Genomic DNA, 23519 nt, shown 5'->3' on the forward strand with positions numbered 1-23519 from the left:
TTTTCTGAGGATATAAAGCCAGCCAGGTAACCCAGGTAGTCTTTGAAAATGAAAACAACAAAAAAAAATCCAATCTGGCTTTTTGGGTCTTTCGGGTATTGTCTCATCGGGAAAAAAAATCGGGAGAAAGTGTCAGGCAAGGATTTTTTTCATTTCTTTTATCGACTTTCTCTACCTTTTCAATGTCAATGTCATTTCTGGTTGTTGAAAGGGGGGGGAAAACAACAACAACAACAAATTTCGACTGGTCATGGATCGCCTAGACTCGTGCCAGTCCCGTGTTTATATGTTGTGTTTACAATTGATTATTGTTTGGCTGATTGAAAATTTCCCGAAATTCAAAATTATTGATCACCTGTGATCAATAATAATAATTACTTTAGGTAGGATAGACTAGACCAGATCATTTGAAATCCATATTTTTTTCGGTTAAAGTTTTGGTCTCTCTCTCTCTCTTCCCAAAGGTCAAACATTAACCATGTTTATGTTTATCTGTGTGTATATAACACGTACGCACACACACACTTTTACCACGTGTCATATCGATGCTTGATCAATATCTGTATGTCATGTATTGATAGGACAGCTGCTGGCTGGCTGGCTGGCTTGCTTCTGGTTGACCTTACATTTTTTTTTTTGTTGATTTTTTTCAAGTTTAAATTTTTTTCTATTGTTTTGTTCCGGGTTTTGTTTGGATAAAAACTACTGGATTCGATCTATCGATAGATCGACCGATTGATCAACGATGATGATGCATCACACTTGAATAACCCAGCACTGCTAATATTCATTTTGTTTCGGGTTGTCTGGACCAGGTTCCTCATTCCATTATCAACCAAAAAGAGAAAAATGAAAGTTTCCGCATTCAAAATGAAACTAACAAAAAAAACAAACATAAAAAATACATTTTAGTCCGTTATATGTCACACAGTGTTGCTGTTGATTTGGGTAAAAAACAACGACGAGAAAAGTTTCCAGAAAAACAAATTCCCGAAAAAATTTTTGTCGTTGTTTTTTAACCACAACCAAAAAAAACAATTTTCCGGGAAACCGCTCCCGTTATTACAACTCTTTATCATCTGTGTTTTTTTTTCTTCATTTCATTGTTTAACCCCGAGAAGAAAAAAAAATGATCCTGGGTTAAAACTGGATTTATTTTTTATTTTTTTTTCTGTGATTTTCTTCGGTTCATTGTAATCAACAACAATAACCCAACAGTAACAGCAAGAGTTAATTACAACAACAATTCCCGAATTTTTTACGGGTCGGGATTTCTGTTGCTTTTTTAGGCGTTTTTTCGTCGAAAAATGTCATGTTTTTTAACCAACAAACTGACCAATTGACCATTATGGGTCGCGTGGGTCATATTAATCATCTTTTTTTCACTCTCCTTTCGTTTAACCATGAATGAATCACCCGGGTGTAGGGATCATTAATTTTTTTTACTGCATGAATTCTATGATGATCAAATGAAAATTCTGATATTTTTTATCGCCGAAAGAAAGAAAGAAAGGGAAAAAAAAGTTATCCAACAGATCAACAAAAAAAAAGCAGGAATATGATGGTAATAAATCTTTATTTTTTAGAAAAAAAAACCAGGAGAAAAACAGAAAAATCACACAGACATACATAACATATATGGGGAAATCTGGAAAAAAAATCAATCCAAATGTAGTAATGTGACACTCAGTGGTTTGCAAAAGATTGAATTAAGAAATCGAATATAAATCAAACCAGAAAAATTGGTTCAGTGACCAAATCAAAAAAAGGTGAAAGTGTTAATCATCATATCAAATATAGTAGGGTTTTTTTCGCACGAACACTTCATTTCAAACTTGAAAAAAAAGAAAAAACAATCCTCGTGAAGAAGGAAATGAGTGTTTTTTTTTTTGAATCCAGCAAAAAAACCAAAACACTATGTGTGTTTTTAGAAATGAAAATCCGTTCCCAGATATTGTGAACAACACAATTCACACACCAAAAACCATTGTGGTCAGTTTGCCAAAAAGAAAAAAAGACCCAAAGTGAAAGTTCACTGTACTTGGTTATTGAACGTTGTTGTCGTTTGTTTTGTTTGTTTGACCAAATGACAATTGACAAGTTTTTCTTTTTTTTTCTGGGTTCCAAGATTAATTAGATGTAATTTATCTTCTTTTTTTTTGGTCCAAAATTTCTCTATCTGGTTGGTTGTTCCATTCAAAATGATCCAAATGCAACAACCGAACAATGCAGAGTAGTTTTTTCTGCTGCTACTGCTGACCACAATGATGTAATATGTCAAACAAGACAAACAAAAACCGGACAATCAATCGGTCAATAGTGTGGCTGTTTGACATTTTTTTCTGGTTTTTTTGGATCGTCCGTTTGTTATCAATCAGAGTTTATTTTTCAATTGAAGAAAACTTCAATTGAAGAAAATCTTTTCAAATGAAGGTAATTTAAAGGTAATTTAAAACCCAAAATGGTCATTTGATGAATGGATCGTGATGATGATGATGATGAGAAACTTTTTGTAAAAAGTCTTTTTTGTAAAGTTTTTTTTTGTTGTTTTGTACAACAGACAAAATACCGGATCTTCCATGGATAATCATTTGATTTTTCTCATTGAATAATTTTTTTTCTTGTTCTTGGTTAAAAAGTGACCTTCAATTTTGAAAAAATTTTGAATTTTTTTTTTGCCAAAAAAAAGTGAGATGCTTACCCCAATGAAAAAACTAAAAATCAAACCTAAAAAGGTCAAAGTTGAACAACTGAATTTCTTCTTCTTTTTCTTTGGGTTATATAACCTCATCGGTATTCCGATGTTGAAAAAAATAAGCGAAAAATAATAAGCGAAATCAAACAAGCCATATCACACACAAGCATCGATGCGGTGAGACAGGGAGAGAAAGAAATTGAAGAAAGTTAGCCAAAGAAAAGTAAAGAAAAGAAGAAAATTGAAAAAAAAACTCTCGCCCGTTCATCGATTCAATGACCTTTATTTCGGCACATCCATTACATTTTTTTTCATGGTTACGTTGAAGAAAAAACAAAAATTGGTGCAGTATTTCTTTACGAATTTTGATCTCCGGGGGGGGGAAGTTTGGTTGGTTCAAGGAGGGGGAGGTTAACGATATCATTTCGATGAAAAAAAACGAATAAAAACTGTAATGTGAATAACCATCACCACCACCACCACTAGATTGGTTGATTCCAATTTTACGGGAGGAATTTTTGCACCGAATCGCCCACCCAGCCACCCTCTTCCTACCGTTCCAAAAACTACATTCATCCATTCAGATACAAAGTATCATTCGCCCCTTGTTATATTCTTTCTTTTTTTTTGAAAGAATGTTACTGATCCAGAATAATAACGATGGAATTCTGGCAATTCTGATTATATAATGCGTCTTTGTTGTGTGATGTGTGTGCGTGACATTGACCTGAATGGATATTCTGTACTGCTGCTGGTGCTGGTTTTCATTTTCAATGATGATGATGGTGCCTGTTTTTCGTGATGCTGGTGTTCGTGCCCGGATCTGGTTTTTGATTCGTCGCCGTTCGTGTTTATTCTTTTGTTCTTTTTTTAAAAAAAAAGGATTTTTGTTCTGCGCATGTACAAACTGTATAGAGTAACTTCTTTTTTGTTTGTTTGTTTGAAATGGAAACCAAAAAATTCAAGTTTGATGAACTGTATCAATTTTTTGTGTTTAATTTTTTTGTTTTTCAAAAAGAATCCACAAAAAAACAACCGAAACAAAAACAAAAATTTCACGATAAAAACACCTGACTATTAGTGAAACAAAATAACAAGAATCCTGAAAAAGGGGAAAATCAAAAAACTGAAAAACAAATTCTGTTTTGTCATTTTCCCCCTGCTATTTACACCCACACTCATCCCCCTGACGCCCTCTCAAACAATTGCTGTTTCTACCCAAATGTCATTGACTTTGGCTTCGATGATGATGATCATTATTTTTCGTTTTGTTTCGTTAAACGCCTTTTTTTTGTTACTTGAATAATGACTTCGTTTGTTCGCTTGGCTAGTTGGTCGATCGGTCAGTCGATCGGTCAATTGCTTCCAGACTCTCTCTCTCTCTCTCTCTTTGTTTGTGCTAAACAAATCTTGATTACCTTGATTATTTTAGGGTTGGTCGATTATGTAATATCATTTTTTTCAACTATTTCGACATTATCATTACACTTTCAAACGAAAAAAATAGAGGGAAAAATTCCCGAAAAAATTCTTTCCGAAAAAATTCTTTCCGAAAAAATTCTTTCCGAAAAAATTCTTTCCGAAAAAATTCTTTCCGAAAAGTATTCTTCAAAACCAAATATTGAACCCTTTTTGTTTGTTTTGTTTTAGTTTTTCGGAGAAATAAACCTTTTTTGAAATAATTTTGATTGAAATGAAGGGAATATTGACCTTATTATTTTATCAAAAAAAAAATTTCAAACCAAACGCAACAACAGAGAAAGAAATCCACAAAAAAAAATTGGGAGCCATAGCCCAGGCGCAAGACAAAACGAAAAAATTGAAATTTTTTTTGTTCGGAAAAAAAACTACGCACAACCCTCATTGTATATGATAAGCTCAATGACCTCTTATTTTTACTATGGTTTTTCATCGTTTTCGTTGTTGTTTTCGTGCTAACTTGATATGGATTCTGTTGTTGTTGTTGTTGCTTGGTTGGTTGGTTAGTTTGATGGATTGAATGCAATGAGGATGCACAAGAAGAAGAGGATACACAAAGATGGATGGATGGATGGCTGCCAAACCAACAAACAAACAAGCAGCCAAAGTAAGGCAATCGACCTCGAACCAATTTTTGTTTTCCTTCCAATGTTTTTTTTTGAAGAGAAAGTAGAATTTTTTATCTTCTTAATAAGTAAATAGAAAATATTTCATCGTAAAAAACACAAAATCCTCAATTAATCCAAAGAATAAATAAACAAACAAACAAATTAAAAGGGTTCATTGTGTGTGTGTGCGATAGGGTTATTGAATTGTTATTTTTCATTGTCGTTCTTTTCGATGGTTTGTTTGTTTATTTGATCAATTGATTGATTGATTGATCAAATATCGATTATTTTCAATTATTTTTGGACATTCGATTTTTCGTTTGTTACTACCGAAAATATTTACCCACATAGAGAGAATATTCTTCTTTGAAAGAATTCTTTGCTTGTATACATTCGTACACCTACGCTACGAATTCTTCCATAGCTCCAAAGAGTAATGACTGTATTTTTTTTATTTGGACAAATCAATCAATCGATCGATTGGCCGGCAAAATATAGTATATGTATGGTGTATGATAGAAAGAAATGAATGTTAACCTTGAAAAATAACACTGCACTCGTGAACAGAATTTAATAATGGAAAAAAAATAGGCGGAGGATGAGCGAGGGGTAATGGCCTCGTCCATCATTATCAACAACAACAACAACAGTCGAAGAAGGACAGCCACAAGAAAAAAAAAGAGTAAAAGAGGAGGAGGAGTAGGATTGGATGATTAGTGGGATGAAAAAAAAGGAGGGTAGAGTTGAAATAGTCTAAAAAAAGAAGAAGGGTATCCCAGAAAAAAAAATATCCAACATTCAGTAATGCTACTACCACCACTATAAAAAATACAGTACACACAGATAGCCAAATTAAACTAAACCAAAAAACACACAAAACACAGAACATACATTGAGATAATATGGGTCCGACATAGAAACAAAACACATAGTCCGCATTTTTTTTCTGATTTTTCTGATTTTCATCATTTTGATTATAAGAACCAATGTTCGTCTGTTTAGATTCAACACATGCTATTCAGTCAATGATCAGTAATGATCTGTGTTTTTTGTGTTTGTTTTTTCTGTAAAAAAAAGCCGGATTTTCAAGTGAAATTTTCTGAACTATTTTCTTTTTTGGATTCTTTTCGCTCGTGTGTGGTTGTGTCCGTGTTAATTTGAATAATGAACTTCGATTTGATTCTCTGTTGACAAAGTGACTACCGTAGAATAATTATGAATTCTTTGATTTGAGAAAAATTTTCCAGAATTCATTCAAGTCTCAACTTTGATCCAGAATTTTTTTCTTTCTGTAAAGTTTCCTTTTCATAAAATTTCCCAACAAAATGATTCTCAACGATAAAGATTTACATTTATTTAATCATCACCAGCAACAGCAACAGCAAAAAATTGATTCAACACAGCAATCAATGATAAGATCTTCACCACCACCATCATCACCAATTAATACAACAACAACAACAACAATGACATCAACAACAACAACAAATCATAATCATCATAATAATGATTCAAATAGTAGTAATACAAGCAGTAGTAATCATAATAATAATGTTAATGTTACTGGTGGTGATAGATGTAAAGATTTAGATCTTAAAATCGGTATGCCAAACATGAAGAATTTGAAGAATTTTTAACACAGAATTTCCCAACACGGAATTTTTTTTCCAAACACACAGAATTTCCAAACACACAGAATGTTCAATTGATTAGATCAGTAACCGATATTCACTGATCCGCTTTTTATTGATTTTTTTTGATTGATTTTTAATTATCGATTCTTTTGTTTTTTTTTCTGTGAATAGAATTTGATGGTACAACAGTTTTATGTCGTGTTTGTGGTGATAAAGCAAGCGGTTTTCATTATGGTGTACATTCATGTGAAGGATGCAAGGTAAGTTTCCCGTTTGTTTTTGTTTTGCCTCTTCTTTATTCGTTGTTATTTGCACCAAAATTTTTTGCTGATAAACTTTTTCTATTTTTAAAAAAAATTCTGATAAGATTTTGAAATGATTGACAGAAAGTAAATGGTTATTTCATTTGAAAAATGAATGAATGTTATGTATGTGTGAATGGACAAGACAAAGACAAAGAACAAACAATATTGATTCATTTCAAATTTGATTTGTTGCTGTTATTGACCTTGAAAAGAAGCGTTATCTTTTTGTTTTTTCATTTGTTTGTTTGTTTGTTTGGTTGTTATCCAATGATTTGGCCACACACACATTTTTTTGGTTACAAATGAAGTAGAAATAGACGTAGAATATATGTGTGTTTTCTGATAATTTCTATTTTTCACTGATAACACAAGTGACAGTGACCTTATTTCATTTTAGTTGAGAAAAACCAAAATGGCTGATTGATTGATTCTTGAGAAAAATTTCCATCAATTTTTTGTTGACGACAACAACCAAATCAACAAAACGGAAATTTATTTTGAAAACTTTATTAATCTTTTAAGTATTTGTTGTGTTGATGACGATAATGATGATGAAATTAAAATTGATTTTTTGTCAAGTACGTACAATGACATTTTTTTTTTGAAAAAATGATTTTTCAAGGCTAAATACACTCACACACAAACATCTATATGTGATCGAAATAGCCAAATCTGCCATATTTGTTTGTGTGTGGTATATGTAATGCCTTGCTTGTTTGTTTGTAAAGTGAATGAATTTTTCGGATGACGATGATGATATGTTTGAATGATCCTTTCATTTTATCTTTGTTATTACCATAATCCATGAATCAATCATCATCATAATCAAAACGCGGAATAAGAATTTTTTTTCTGCACGTGTTTTTCATTCATAAATAAAAGTTTAGGGAAATGCACGTGAAAATGATTGATTGATTGATGTGATGTGAATTTACGTTGACCTTGTCCAATTCATTTTCAAAGAGAAAAACACATTTGGCCTAGACACATTCGGGTTAAATGATGGGGAATAAAAATCGGTAGTTTTTATAAACCTTGAAAGACCTTGAAATTGAGAAGGACATTGTCATATTCACAGTGTGTAGAATAGAGAGACGAAGAAGAAAAAACGTGTTTTTTTTTGTTTCTTCTGGTGAAATTCTTCAACAGAAAACTAAAAAAACCGACCAGACCAGACACCCAAATCATCATCATCATCAACAAAAAACAACATAGTCACAAGGTTTGATTAAACTAACCAAACTAAACAAGCAAGCAAGCAATTTCAGTCAATGACCTGCTGCCTTACTTGTTTGTTTGTTTGTTTGTAAAAAAAAATATCTATTTTAAATTGAATTTGATGATGCTTTGCTTTGCTTGTCTGTTTTTTTGTTTTTCTGGCTGATAACACATATACCCTCTATATGTATCTTTGTATGATTCTTTTTGGTGGTGGTCTGGGGGGAAATCTAGTTGGTTGTCTAAACCAAGTGCATCCATCAATGTTGTAGTGGTGTTTGATGATGGCTGATGGTGGTGGTCTTCCACACATATACATAATGCCTTTGGTGAAAAATTCTCAAACCAAAAATACATGAGAATGTCCTTCAACCGTAGATACGAGATATATACCCTTCTGTTCAATTCAATTCAATACATACCATCATCATCATCGTGTTTCATATACACCCTGCAAAAGTTCATGGCCAAATTTTTTTTTTTTTTGAAATACCGCCATGCATGATGGAAGGTTGTTGTTGTTGTTGATAATGAAGAAGGTTATTGAAAAAAAACTACCACCACCACCACCATACCAATAGGCCGACCGACCTTAAAAAAAAGAAATCTTCATGATCACTAGGTCACTGAACTGATGAATATTATTATTGGGTGAAATATTTTGCTTCTTTCGTGTGTTTCGAGAGATTTCTTTCTTCTGCTGCTGCTGTTCTGATCTGTATGTGTGTTAAACTCGTTCTCGTGAATTGGTTTGGTTTGGTCGATCGGTTTGTTTGAATGAATATCACCATTACCACCACCACTGTGTGAATAGCCAATTTTTTTTGTAACCTTTTCAAAAGCAGAGTGTCAAAGGTAACCATAAAGATTTACCTTGAATACCTGCATTTTTATTATTAAAAAGAAAAAGAAGTGGTTCAAAAACGACGACCAAGGTGTTTATTATTGTCATTCTGCACACATTATGCTGTGTGTGTGTGATTGACATTTTTGGAAGTATGAAGTGGGAACCAAAGTTTTATTTATTTGTCTTCTTCGATCTCTTCGATATACCAAGGACCCTTTTTTTTGTCCTTGTTGCACGTGTTTTGTGTGTGTTTGCAAAAAACACAATTTCAAGGTCAAGACAGTATTGAAAATCTTTAAATCGAAAGGTTATAGTTTAAGAAATGATAAACTTAAGGAGAGAGAGAGATAGAAAGGTACTATGACCTCATAACCTTGAAAACATTTTTTTCTTGGGTTCGTTCGGTTCGGTTCAAGTAAAACTTCTTGGTAAAACTTCTTCAAGTAAAACTTTTTTTTTTGTTCTGAAATCAGCATGACATTATTGTTATTATGGATGATGATCATCCTCAAAATGGTTCCAGAAATATTTTCAAAACCAAAACCAAGTCATTTTTTCATTTTTGACCTGAAAAATTGACAATTGGAACAAGTTTACCAGAAAAAGAAGGGAGAAAAATGAAGGAATTCAGAAAAATGAATAGGCAAAAACCTTTATTCTTTGACCTTGTTTTTTCACAGGTTGATTTTTCATTGCAAAAACTTTTTACTTTTTTTTGAATTTAAAAATTTTAAAATTTCATTTTTTTTCCTTTTTTTCTTTCTTTTTAGGGATTTTTCCGTCGTTCCATACAACAAAAAATACAATATCGACCATGTACAAAAAATCAACAATGTTCAATATTACGTATTAATCGTAATCGTTGTCAATATTGTCGTTTGAAAAAATGTATTGCTGTTGGTATGTCACGTGATGGTAAGTTTCAAATTCAAAAAATTTTGAAAAAAAAATCAAAAAATTGTTTCCATACACACACGATAGATGGCGGTAGTGATATCAAAAAAAATAAATAATGATGCTAAAATGCTGTTGAACTAACTGTTTTTTTGTTTTGTCGTCTGTAATTGTGCAATCAAAAAAATTTGTTGTTTTTTTTCCTGTTCAACAACAACAACAACAACACATGTGATAATGATCAAGGTCTTTGAATATTTCGTTGTTGTTTTCAGTTTAATTCAATTCTTTTTTACAACAACAACTGATCAATACTGGGAAACAAAAACAGATAGGCAGCGAAGAAGAAAAATTTTCCCTTTTTTCTCAGTGAATGTAGGAAATCCTTGAAATTTTTTTGTATTCTGAAATTTCAAAATCAATCAATAAATGACGTATATCGTGTAAAATGACATTGACAATGAAAAAAGATTTGAAAGATTTGAAAAATGCAACAGTTTCGATTTTTTTTCCATTGTCATCATACATGCATGCACATCATTTCAGTTATAACGGTATCTTTAGTTTTTTTGCTGTAATATCTATCTCTATGTTTATCATTTGGTTTTTTTTTGTTGAAAAGCAAAAAATCAAACATATAAATTGATAACCTTGATCTTGACTGAATGATGAACGATGGTGGTGGTTATGATAATCAAATTTTTATTTTTATTTGATATATTTCCACGTGGTAAACATTGTTTGCTTGTTGTTTATTTACAACAACAACAACAAACAAACAACAAGAATTTCCAATAAAAGATTGCTAAACATTTTGGTAATCCATAATTCTTAATCATCATCATCATCATCCTATTCATACATAATTTCTATGAAATAATCAATGTAGAAATACACACACACAAAGAGTACAGAAAATCATAGACAGAATTCTTGTTTGTTTGAAGGATAAAAATTGCATTTTTTAAAATTAAATAACGTAGCTGTTTTGTTGTTGTTGTTCTGACAACGTGATTTTTTTCTCATTGATTCTCTCTGTTTCCCCCTCGATTATCTATGTTTGAATGAAAAAAAAATTAGAACAACCAACCAACCAACCTAAACACCTACATTTGGCGAAAAAAAAACCAAATATGTTTTTTTTTCTCTCTCTATTCAATGTCATTGAGTGTATCCTGATGATGATGTGGCTTCATCATCATCGTTTTTTCTCCGAAGAAAAACCAGCGAAAAAAATTATTAGTATCATTCCATATGACGCCATTGATTCATTCAATATGGATAATTCGTTTTAAAAGGGAGAAAAACTTTTTCCTTTTTTTGTTTAACCAAAACCAAGAATAAATGAAAATCACACTACTGCGTCGGTTGAATATTCAGAGAATATCAATACCGCAATACAAACGCAATATATTCTGCTGTTTTGCTTTGGTTTTTTTTAAATAGAATTAATAACCATTATAAAATGCTGTTGCTATTTAAAATGAATGTCAAGGCCACCACGCCGACATTGAAAAACAAGAAATGAAAATCTCTATATACACATCACACACACACCTAAGCTAAAACCAGCCAAAAACACACATTATATTCTCTCTCTCTGTCTATATAGACATATGGCGCCCGGCGTAATAACACTTTGGAACGATTCTATATGACCAGAATTTTGAAATTTTTTTTTTCTAATGATGGTGGTATAAATCATCATTTGTTTTGTTTGTCTAGTCGTAGTTACTGTATATGATGATATGTACCTAGAAAGTTTTTTTTTATTATAATTTCCTATGATAATAATGATAATAATACTAGTTTTATCTGGTTTTTCTTTTTCTGGTTTTTTGATTCAAATAATAAAATATTACACTTGCCTATGTTTGAGAAGAAGGAAGAGGAGGGGGGAAGGAAAAAAATTTCAACAGTAACCAGAAAAAATCAAACCCCCTCCCTCCTCCTATATTATAAGATATTGATCAAAAAAAAAATCTCTTAGATATATTTGATAATCATTTAACCTTGGACATTTTCAAAAATCAAAAAACCAGATGAAAAAAAAACATTGGACACTTTTATCATTTCATTTGTACCTAACTTTTTTTTTGTCTCTCATTTAAGAAAAATTTAGGTAGAAATAGTTGATGATGATTACCATCCATTGTTAAATTATTTAAAACAAAATTTATATATTTGCTTTTCCCCGTCTATGTTGCTGTTGTTCGCATATCTTCAATATTATTTGAAGTTATTTTTAGTTTTTGAAACCCAAAAACAAAACAAAACAAAACAAACATTAAACATTTATCAATTTTCACATAATAATGACGATTCCTGTATAGAATTTTTCATTGGAAATTCTTTTCCATTCTTTTCCGATCAATCATTACAATATCGATAGTATCGATTGTATCGATATTATCGAGAATCATAGATAATCGAATAAAACATTCATTTCAACCGTTATTATAAAATATTATTACTAATTATAATTATTAATTATAATTAACTAATTTATAATTTACAAAATGCTGATTATAATCATGATTATAACCTTGAGCAAAAGAAACATATATAGCAGAAAGTGTGGCACTATCATATCCGTCTTATCCGTTGTTATCAAATCTTTTTTCTTTTTCTCTTTTGCCATCAATCAATCAATCAAATCACATATACATCATCTCTCTCTCGCTCTCTCTGTGTTTGTAAAATGTTATCCAAAAAAAAAAAACTACAGTAGCTTTTTTTTGTAATTTGGATTTGCGATTGCAGAATTTTTATAAACTTTTTATAACAAAGAAAACAAAAGAAAATTAACAATGAAATCATTGATGTATTGCACTTGAAATGTTAATCATCATCATTTTTTTTTCCTTCTCTCCCCCCTTCATTATTGAGAAAATTCCTGAGAAAAAAACATTGTCGGAATATTTCTTTCACTTTTTCCCCCTTCAAATCAATCAATTGATTTTTTGTTCCGTCTTTGATAAGCAAAAATCGAATGATAATGATGATGATAATCGAAAAATGTCCTTTTTTTTCTCTCAATACAGACATTTTGTCTTTCCAAAAGTTTAATCATATGATTATTTAAATAGAAAAAAAGGACGACAAGATAATGATGTTTTTACAACTATTTCGACATCATTAGTCTATTTCGTTTTTGAAAAAAAGAATCGGCCATTCAGTGAATTCTTTGGCCAATTAAAAATTATGAATTTTTTCTCTCTCACTGTTTTTCTTCAGAATTTACCGAGTTTCTGAGTCTTGTCCTTAGCCAAAAAGAAAAATCAAATTACATAATCAGAGAAAAAAAAAATAACAAACAGATTGGCAACCGCAGCAGCTTACCAAAAATATTGTCGTCGTCATCATCATTGTGTATGATGATTGTGGCAATAATGATGATGAGCTCATAACCCGGGCGTCATCGTAACCAGAAACGAAAAGAACCTTGGAAAAATTTGTTTAATAATAAAGGTGGTGGTGGTGGGCGCCATATATTGTTGTTGCTATTTTAAAACCAAAGAAACAATCTAAATCTGGTCTGGTCATTTGTTAATCTGAATCTAATTTGGAAAAGTCAGTTTTTTTGGGGGGTAAATTTTCCAGCGATTAGAATATATGCGATATAAAAGAAACCCAAAGATATTGCATCAATCAATTTTTTTTTTTTGCATTCGTTTGCTGAAATTTTTTTTTCAAACAACAACAAACATGACACGCAAACATGAATTTATCATGTTTTTTTTTCGTAAAAAATGTAAATTTCAATGAAATTTCATAAGATTTTTTTGTTTGAATTCTTTTAATATTCAAAATAAAAAATCCGATAATGGCGCCGACTCTAAATCATGATTCTTCTGTTTGATGATAATGATGATGATGGTAAACGCACACACCGTACCGTACGCACATATATACATTGTATTGCTCGGTTTACGTTTTCATTTGGCGTCATTGAGTAAGGGAGAGAGTAGTATATATATGCGAATAAAGATACGACGATGCGCGATGTATATTTTGGTTAGCCTTGCACTTGAACTTGTGGATATTTCTTTATGGAGAGTGTAGTTTTTTTTATTAAATCGTTATCGTCGTCATCGTTGTACGTGTGTGTTTTGTTGTCTATGTATTTTCATTGGATGTTTTTTTTTTTTTTTTTTTTTGGATAATATCCACTTCTTCTTCTTCTGTGTTTCTGTGTATGCATTACAATATTCAATGATTTTTTTACAAGGCTAACCAAATAGCAAAAAACAGTGAAAGCAGAAAAAAAACAGAAAACATTTTTTTTTTTAGTTTCAGTAGCATTTAGGCGATTCATTGTGGCGTCAACCAAGATGGCAATATAGAAAATTTTTCTGAAATTTCTTTTCTTTTTTTGAATTTGAATTTCTCTTCTTTCTTGTTTCACATCAACTAGTCGCCGTTATTGTTGATTTTTTGTTTTTTGTTTTTTTTAAATTATTTCCGTTATTTGCTGTTGTTTCAAAATGATATTCTTTGTTTTTTTAAACCCAAAAAATTGATCAGAATTTCCGGAAAATTTCTCTGATCATTCAATTTTGATGTGCAATTCTTGTAAAATTTATTCAGTGTGCAATTCTGATTCTTGAAACAAAATTCCAATTAAAAAAATGTTATCCACATCTGCATATTGCATGGCATCCTCATCCTCATCAAATGATGGTTATGGTAATAACAACAAAATGCCAACAACAACCAACAACAACAATTCATCCTCAACATTACAACGAATATTATTGAATGGTTCAACAACAAATTCATCGATTTTGAATCATCAATATCATCATCATCAAAATGAATTTCATTCATTTATTCCACCACCACCACCACCATTACCACCCCCTCCACAATCATCATCATCATTATCATCAATTTCTGTACCGGCTTTTCTTTCAACATTATTACAACAACCAATCGGTAATGGTAATGGTGATGGTAGTATAATCGATTATAATCGATTATCATCGTTGACCAATAGTAACAACAGTAACATTCATTCGAAATATTCAAGTAACAGTAAAACAAAACGTTCACGGCAGGTGAATAATAATAATCGTCGACAACAATCAAGATCACGGTCAAGGTCACCATCATCAAAAGTTTCAACAAGTAATGATGATGACGATGATCATCAAATTGTATCAACTAGTGGACAACCGATTTCAAATCGTCAATCATCGACGTCGTTTGGCCGTAATTCTTTATTGAAACGTTTGACAGGTGCCAATCATCGATCTCATCAATCAACATATCCATCAACAACAACAACCGCAACGATACTTTTACAAGCACATCAAAATGATACACATGATTCATTAGCAGCATCAATGCCATTATTAAGTTCATATTTACGTTCACCACCAAAAATAATTGGATCAACAACAAAAAAATTATTATTAAATTCTAATAATATCGCTAATAATAATAATAATAGCGGTAGTGGTAATAGCGATAATTCCAATGATCGATCGCAATTACAGCCGCAATTGCAATCACCAATATTAAATAGCGGTAAATTTGAATAATCAGATTTATTCTATTTTTGTTTTGTTTCATAACCCAAAAACGCAAAACGCAAAACTTAACTTTTATCGCATCAATTGATATCATTTTTACCGTCATTCTCGATTAGTTACTAATTTTTAAATTACAAATTTTAATATGTTACAAGTCTTGTTATAAATTGCTTTAATTTTAATCTTTTTCTTTTTTGTCCTATTTAAAATTTAGCCGTACGATTTGGTCGTGTACCGAAACGTGAAAAAGCCAAAATATTGGCTGCAATGCAAAAAGTAAATGCACATTCATTGGAAAAAGCATTATCATTGCTGTTGGAAGATGAACAAAACCTAATGCAATCAATTATACGTGCACATGATGAAACATGTGATTATACAAAAGAAAAAGTTATACCATTATTAGATCAGGCAAGATCAAGACCAATTTATGCCCAATGTCCACAAATGGTATGTGTATTATTATTTTCATTATTTTTTCCCATTTGAAAAACATCAATAACCAGAAGTAGAATTTTGAAAGTGAAACAAAAAAAAAATGTTTCCTGTATATTTGCTTCTCTATGTACATGCGTTACGCAAACATCATCATTATTATCGTTCGTTATTATCATTTGATTTCATCATCATCATCATCATCATTGATAAGAATTTTTCTTTTTTTTTCGTTTGTTTGTTTGATATTTATCATCAAACAAAGCTCTTTTGCTCTGTGTATAGTCAGTGTATAGTGAAAACGCATACCAAACACCACACATCATATATATACCGGAAGCATCCTATGTGAATGAACAGTGCAAATTTGTTTTATTGAATTATTCAGTTCAGTTCAGTTCAGTGTTGTTGTTGTTGTTGTTTTCAAGGATTTTCCTTTCTTTATCCAACATTATACACACTGACTGACTAATGGATGACATTTGTCGATTCTGTACTAGAGAATTTTGATTGATTTTTTTTTGTTGTTGTTGAAAAAACAGTACAGGATATGCTCGACATACAGAGAGAGAATCTGAGGGAGAGAAGAAAAAGAGAAATTCTTGATGAAAAGAATTAACTGAAAACAACCTTGAAAATGTGTTTATAACGCACCCAAAAAAACTGAAATAACCAGAATTTTCATATCTAATCTAACAACACCGACACACACCGTCAATATTGACGTCATAATTAACCTTGATCATGAACCAGAAACATTATTCTTCTCTTCTATATTCTTCTTTTATTTATTTACTTGAAATTCTGGTATATTTGTCATATAGAAAAAACATGGCGAAAAAACAAACGTAAATGACAGCGACTACATACAGCGAGAAAGGGAGAATCATAAATATTGAAAAAATAAAAATTAAAATTCTAATCGATTTTTTGAATATAGAATATTCTATATATAGAAATATAATTGGAGGGAGGAGAGGAAGTGGGGGAAAGAAAGAAAAGAGAGGAAAATCGTTTATATAGTTAGAGCAAAAAATGATGATGATGATTCCAGAATCGGAGGGGGTGAAAACAACAAGAATTTTTTTTTTCTTTTTGATTACTTTCTTGGAAATATTTGCTTACTAAAAAATGAAGAATAAGTAAAGGAAAGAAAAACAGCAGCAGCAGAAGTTTTTGTTTCATTTTACCTGTCCTTGAAATTTTATTCAGGATATTCAATAAATAAAAAATCTCCAATGACAAACCTGTATTTCCGTATGGAGATCATTTCTTTTCAAGTAGTTTTTTCCATTTCTTTAAGTCCAATTAACAAACAAAAACAGAAAAAGATTATCTCATTACAAATTGGATCGATTGCCTTGCCATCCATTCATTTTTCCCTTAAAAAAGATACATTGTATATAAAAAGAAGGAAATAGTTTTGCTGATTCTCAATCATCATCATAGGTATATAGCATTATCATCATGTGAAATTTCCAATTCCAAAAAACTAGAAAACTAGAAAACTAGTGCGCATGTCACCGGCTAATGATAATCATCATCAATTGATGATTATCATTAAAATATATCCCATGTATATATTGTGTGTGTACTTACAAGTATATATCCTTATGTATGTGCAACAACCAACGAAATAAAAAAAAATCAATGCCAATGTCAAGGCCAATATATTGGCTAAAAACAACAACAATCTTTTCTACAGAAACATCCATCCATTGATGGCTATATATACCCATATGTAGTAGACTATAAACATTTGATATTTACACACACACACACACACAACACACTATTGACGTATAACATCCCTGAACATACATTATTATTATTGCAATAAAAAACTATATATTATAATGTAATCGCTGTCTAGTAGAGTGTTGTAAGTTAGATCACACAAGTAAATTATTACTCTCGGAAAAATAAGTCAAACTTTATTAAACTTTGTTCATGCTTAAATACAATTCTGAAGTTCGACAACCGAACTTCCAATGTTAATTAAATAATTCGAAAGCCAAGGCTGACCTCGAACATGTTGTAACACTACACCTCCCCACGAGGTCTGCCACGCTTTCGGATTTTAGGAGGATTCGCTTCCATTCCTGTAATCCTTATCTGGTCACGATGTACCTTGAGTAGCTGTCCATCTCCATCCTTTACGTAATAAGAATTTGACGATAATTGTTCAGCTACTTCGAACGGACCCTTATTTTTCGGTAAAAGCTTTTGACAGCGTCCAACCTGTATGACGGGATGATTGACTAGCACCTTAGTTCCAATAGGAATCGGTTCATCGACAGTTTTATTTCGATCGTCGTAATTTTTCTTCATTCTGTCGATATATTTCTTCACTTTGGATTGATCCAAATTACGAGACACGATACGCGTTGGAAATTGTTCATCAGCTTCTATTTTAGGAGGACGACAATACAAAGCTTCATAAGGTGATATACCTAGCGCAGCATGTATGGTGTTTCGATACGACCTTAGCACCGACAATAAATGGTCATCCCAATCGTTGTGTTGGTCGGACACAACCACGCGCAGAAGATTCCAAATACTGCGGTGTGCCCTCTCCACCATGCCATTGGATTGATGGTGGTAAGGTGACGTTCTATGATTCACAATATTCAGACGACTACAGTACGTTTGGAATTCTCTACTCTCAAATTGCGAACCACAATCGGAAACCAATATTTTAGGCTTTCCAAACCTACTCCATATTTCGTCAAGCCACAAGATAACTTGCTCGGCAGATGAATCAGCAGAAGCTTTCGCTTCAATCCATTTTGAACGATAATCCTGTAATGTAAACAAATAACGATTACCAGAATTCGTTGTAGATAAGGTCATAATGTCGACAGCAACTTTTTCGAATGGATCCAATTTCAATATATCCGTAACCGATAAAGGAGACTTTACAGGACTAGGATTATTATCTTTTTTCAAATTACATTCACATTTAAAGATCCATTGTTTCACGTCATTACGCCATTTAGGCCAGTAGAAACGACAGTAAACCAAATCCAAACATTTAACAACGCCAATATGATTCATTTGATCGTGACAAAGACGTAAAACATCTCTAACTTTTGACTGTGGTATGCACAATCTATCACGACCGGCGTTTCTGAAGTACCATAGATTATTAATCGATACAAATGACTTCGGTGTTTTTTGACGAGCAGCAAACAATAATTCATCATTATTTTGCTCGGACGACAGCTCATCAAACTGAACAGCAGATATTTCAATACGAGATAATGCATCAGCATCACAATTATCAACACCACGAACATGTGACACTTCAAACTGATATTCAGCAAGATCGATAGCCATACGCGCCAATTTATTATTACGATTTGCCATAGTTTTGAGCCAAACAAGTGGACGATGGTCCGTTTCCAATTTGAAAGGTTTCCCTTTTAAATAGATAGCCCATTTATCGATAGCCGTTTTTAAAGCAGTCGCTTCCTTTTCAATAGTGGAATAACGACTCTGACAATCAGTATATTTCTTCGAAAAATACTCAACCACATAACGATTGCCATTATCATCAATTTGTTGCAAGAGACCAGCCATTGCTTTATCACTAGCATCAGTTCGTACAATAAATTCACGATTCAAATCAGGAATACGAACAATAGGTTCAGCAACCATCAATCTTTTCAGATTGTCAAACACATTTTGATGACACGATCTCCACACAAAACGGTTATTCGATTTCAACAAATCATACAAATCAGCAGTTATATCGGCATATTTTTCAATCAGATTTCGATAGGAATTGACTAAACCAAGAAAAGATCTAAGATCTTTTCTAGTCTTCGGTACAGGATATTTCTCCACACAACTTGTTTTTTCAGGTGACGGACGAATAGTACCATTAGATATAACGAAACCCAAATATTCAATTTGCGGTTTTGCAAACTCGCATTTTTTCGATTCAACGTCAGTTTAGCCGATTTCAATATTTCAAATACCTGACGTAAATGACCAACGTGTTCATTAATATTTTTAGAAAAGATTATCACGTCGTCGATATAGATTTTAACAAATGGCAATTGGAACAACATGTTTCCTAATCGGGTAAACGTTTGCGCAGCAGTCGATAGCCCGAATGGCATGACTCGAAAGTGGTAAAGATTATTTTCGAATCTGAATGCCGTTTTTTCACGATCACAGACACGGAGAGGAACTTGATAATATCCAGATTTGAAATCCAGCTTCGAAAATATTTTGGCTTGGTCCAAATTACACAATATTTCCGATACTTTTGGCGTAGGATGAGCATCAAACTTCGATATAGCATTCAACCGTCGATAATCGATAGCCAAACGTAATGAACCATCTTTTTTCTTCAAAGCCAAAATAGGGCTACACCATTCTGATGATGACCGTTCAATAATGCCCTCGCTCAACATTTCCGCCAACATCGTTCGAACTTGATCACGATACGCATAAGGTACCGGATACGGTTTAATATTCACAATCTTATTAGATTTCAGTTCGATACAATGTTCTATCAAATCCGTTCTACCAATGCCTTCAAACAAAGATTTATATTGATCGATAAGATTGAAGATTTCCACCTCAACCATTTCAGAATCGTTCGATTCTTCATTGCCATTGTCCAACGTAAGGTTTTCAATCGCCAGTGCACAGACTTCCGATTCAGAGAGATCATGATCATTGACGTTGCCAATTTGGTCTTCCGCAATCAGATTAACACGATGATGATTACCACCCCACGTAAAATACATAATATCATCAGCAGTAATAGTAGCCGATATTTTTACAATAAAATCACGACCCAACATTGGTTTTGTAACATCACCAATTAGTACTTTATGATCAATAGTACAGCCACCAAAGTTAAGTACCACTTTCGCTTCGCCCATGATTTTTATTGGTGAACCATTAGCAGCGAACACAGAAGAAGATTCAAGTTTTTGAGCAGGAAACGATAACGGAAAAACAGAAATTTTGGCACCATTATCAATTAAACAATAAACAAGGCGTTTATCAATTTTTGCTTTCAAAAACTGACGTGGCACATCGAACTTCGATAAATTAATAGTCGCAACTTCTTTCGAATTCGTTTTTTTCGAATTTCCATTCGGAGCCATTGAAGAAGAAGGCGTCAAAGATGGCGTTGCCGGCACCACATTATTATTTTTACTGCCACGTTTGTTCTTCGACCAACAAACAGCAGCCACGTGTCCCAATTTGTTACACGTCGTACATTTCTGCACATTTTTATCATTTGAAGCCCGTTTGACCGATTGTTTCATTTTTGGCAAATTAATTTCGATCGATTTCGATAGAGCTTTTATCTCTTCAACAGACTTCAGTGATGACGAATTAATTAAGGCGACCACCAATTCTTCATTCAAGGACGAATAAAACTTATCCCGCACTAATTTAGCTTTATGTTCGTCTGAGAACTCGGGATATAACTCAGCCACTTTTTTAATTATTTTATTTGCCAAATCATCGAGCGACTGACCATTATTACGTTGTAAACGATAATATTCACGGACACGAAAATCACGAAGAGGCTTACTCGATTCTTTCAATGCTGTAATCATTTTATCAAATGTTGATTTGTCATCAGAACCAAGGGCCGCAATAGCATTAAATTCAGGAGAGCCAGGTGTCAGTGAAGCTTCAAACATATCGACTTTATCTTCATCAGTCCAACGATTAACACGGGCGACACAATTGAAATACTTCACATACTGTTCGATAGTTTCACGTTCCATTTTCGGTCTAGTCTGGACCCATCCAAACTTAGGATCAATGACAATTGGCGACGTCGAAGAAGATGACGATTGTTCGTCACCAGCAGGCTGGTTAGTTTGATTATTTGTAGACATTATAATTCGTCCGGATCGTAACAACATCAAAGACAAAGAACTCTGCCACCATATAATGTAATCGCTGTCTAGTAGAGTGTTGTAAGTTAGATCACACAAGTAAATTATTACTCTCGGAAAAATAAGTCAAACTTTATTAAACTTTGTTCATGCTTAAATACAATTCTGAAGTTCGACAACCGAACTTCCAATGTTAATTAAATAATTCGAAAGCCAAGGCTGACCTCGAACATGTTGTAACACTACAATATCCAAATCATCAGATGGATGGATGTTATTTTTTTCGTTGTTGTTGGATGAATTTGACATTGAGATTTCAAATTGTGTGTGTTTAGTGTGTTTGCTGTAATATATGTGTGCGCATATTTTTTTCTATTAAGTACATATAGGAGGAATAATAATAATAATCAAAAAAACACACGTATTTGATATTTTGGTTTTCTGGTGAAATCAAAAATCAAAAAAAAAGAAAGAATTTTTGATGGAAAAAAAGGTCAAGTTCATCTAACCTAACCTTTGAATGATTTTTGAAGGTTTACACATAGAAAGAGACAGAGAAAGAATATATTGACCAATTCTGGATTCTGGATCCAATGTCTGTGTGTGTTTGTCAGTGCAAAGGAATTCTTTTCTCTGGAATTAACCATAAGAAAAAACGAAAATTTCTTGAGATTTTTTCTTTTTTTCTCAAGAAATTTTGCACAACCATATGCAATATATTGTTGTTGTTGTTGCAATCAAAATTTTTTTTATCGAATTTGATGATTATGATGATGAATAAGAATCAAGGACAAGGATTTTTTTCGATGCAATCAATGTCACCGTTTGTATTTTCGGTGTGAATTTTTTCTGCTGCTGTTGCTGCTATTTTTATAGTTTTTTCATTCATTCATTCATTCATCAGATCGATTCATCAATTGATTGATGAATTGCTGCTGGTGATGGTTAGAAATGGTGAATTTTTCATTTTCCAATGAATATCGTTTGCAATAATTTTTCTGGCTGCTGCTGCTGCTGTTTAATCAATGATATTCATCACGTTTGATAATTTGAATAAAAAAATTAGCTAATTGAATGTTTAACATGGAGAATGGGGAAAAACAATTAAACAATCGATCGATCGATCGATTGAAATCGATGAAATTCACACACACACTGTACACACACTGAAATTATTCAAATATAATTTCATTGCCATGGTTAGGATTATTATCAAGAAGAAATGTGAAAAGAAATACCGGGAAATTTCCCTGAAAGATAATTTTGCGAATGATGAAAAAGAATGCCTTGACCTTCGAATAAATTTTTTCTTCTTTTTAAAAAAAAATTCACAAATAACATTCCCATTTTGTTAATTAATAATTTTTTCTTTCGTTTTTCTCGTTTTCTAGACTTGTCCATTAAATCCATTACCAGCACAGAATCAAATTGATTCAAATCGTTTGATGGAAGATTTTAGTGAACGTTTTTCACCAGCCATACATGGTGTTGTTGAATTTGCTAAACGTATACCCGGTTTTAGTTTATTAGCACAAGAAGATCAAGTTACATTGCTTAAGGTTTGTAAATTTTTTTTCCAGAAAGATTCTTTTCCGAAAGATTCTTCAATTCAAGCACAAAACTAATTTATCGATTTTCTTTTTTGATTTTTAGGCTGGTGTATTTGAAGTTTTATTAGTACGTTTAGCATGTATGTTTGATTCACAAACAAATTCAATGATTTGTTTAAATGGTTTATCATTACGTCGTGATTCATTACATTCAGCATCGAATGCAAGATTTTTATTAGATTCAATGTTTGAATTTGCTGAACGTTTAAATTCATTACGTTTAACTGATAATGAATTAGGTTTATTCTGTGCTGTTGTTGTTATTGCACCTGGTAAGTTATTTAAAAAAAAACAAAAAAAAAATTTAATCAAGATAATTACCGTCCGCAAATGTCTATATCAATACACTCTCTTACATAGGTTTTTTAATATATAGAA

General features: G+C 32.1%; 1 protein-coding gene across 3 annotated transcripts in view; it reads left to right on the top strand.

Moving 5' to 3' along the window:
- Positions 1-23519, top strand: part of LOC113792729 (ecdysone-induced protein 75B, isoforms C/D-like) — a 45927-nt gene that overhangs the window by 18576 nt on the left and 3832 nt on the right. The window contains exons 1-6 of one of the 3 annotated variants that reach the window (XM_027342652.2): positions 5805-6384; positions 6588-6676; positions 9557-9701; positions 15432-15667; positions 22923-23090; positions 23185-23413. In XM_027342652.2, coding sequence (XP_027198453.2) covers positions 6108-6384; positions 6588-6676; positions 9557-9701; positions 15432-15667; positions 22923-23090; positions 23185-23413 — 1144 coding nt within the window. In that variant the 5' untranslated portion in view covers positions 5805-6107. Of the gene's footprint in view, positions 1-5804; positions 6385-6587; positions 6677-9556; positions 9702-13952; positions 15213-15431; positions 15668-22922; positions 23091-23184; positions 23414-23519 lie in introns of those variants that run through there. The other 2 variants (XM_027342653.2, XM_075822364.1) reach the window with 2 other exon arrangements.

Source organism: Dermatophagoides pteronyssinus, unplaced genomic scaffold (assembly GCF_027571235.1).
Source record: "Dermatophagoides pteronyssinus isolate colony J.1.1.1.1 unplaced genomic scaffold, Derpt_VIB-CSIC_2022.12 sq0016, whole genome shotgun sequence".
NCBI classification, from domain to species: domain Eukaryota; kingdom Metazoa; phylum Arthropoda; class Arachnida; order Sarcoptiformes; family Pyroglyphidae; genus Dermatophagoides; species Dermatophagoides pteronyssinus.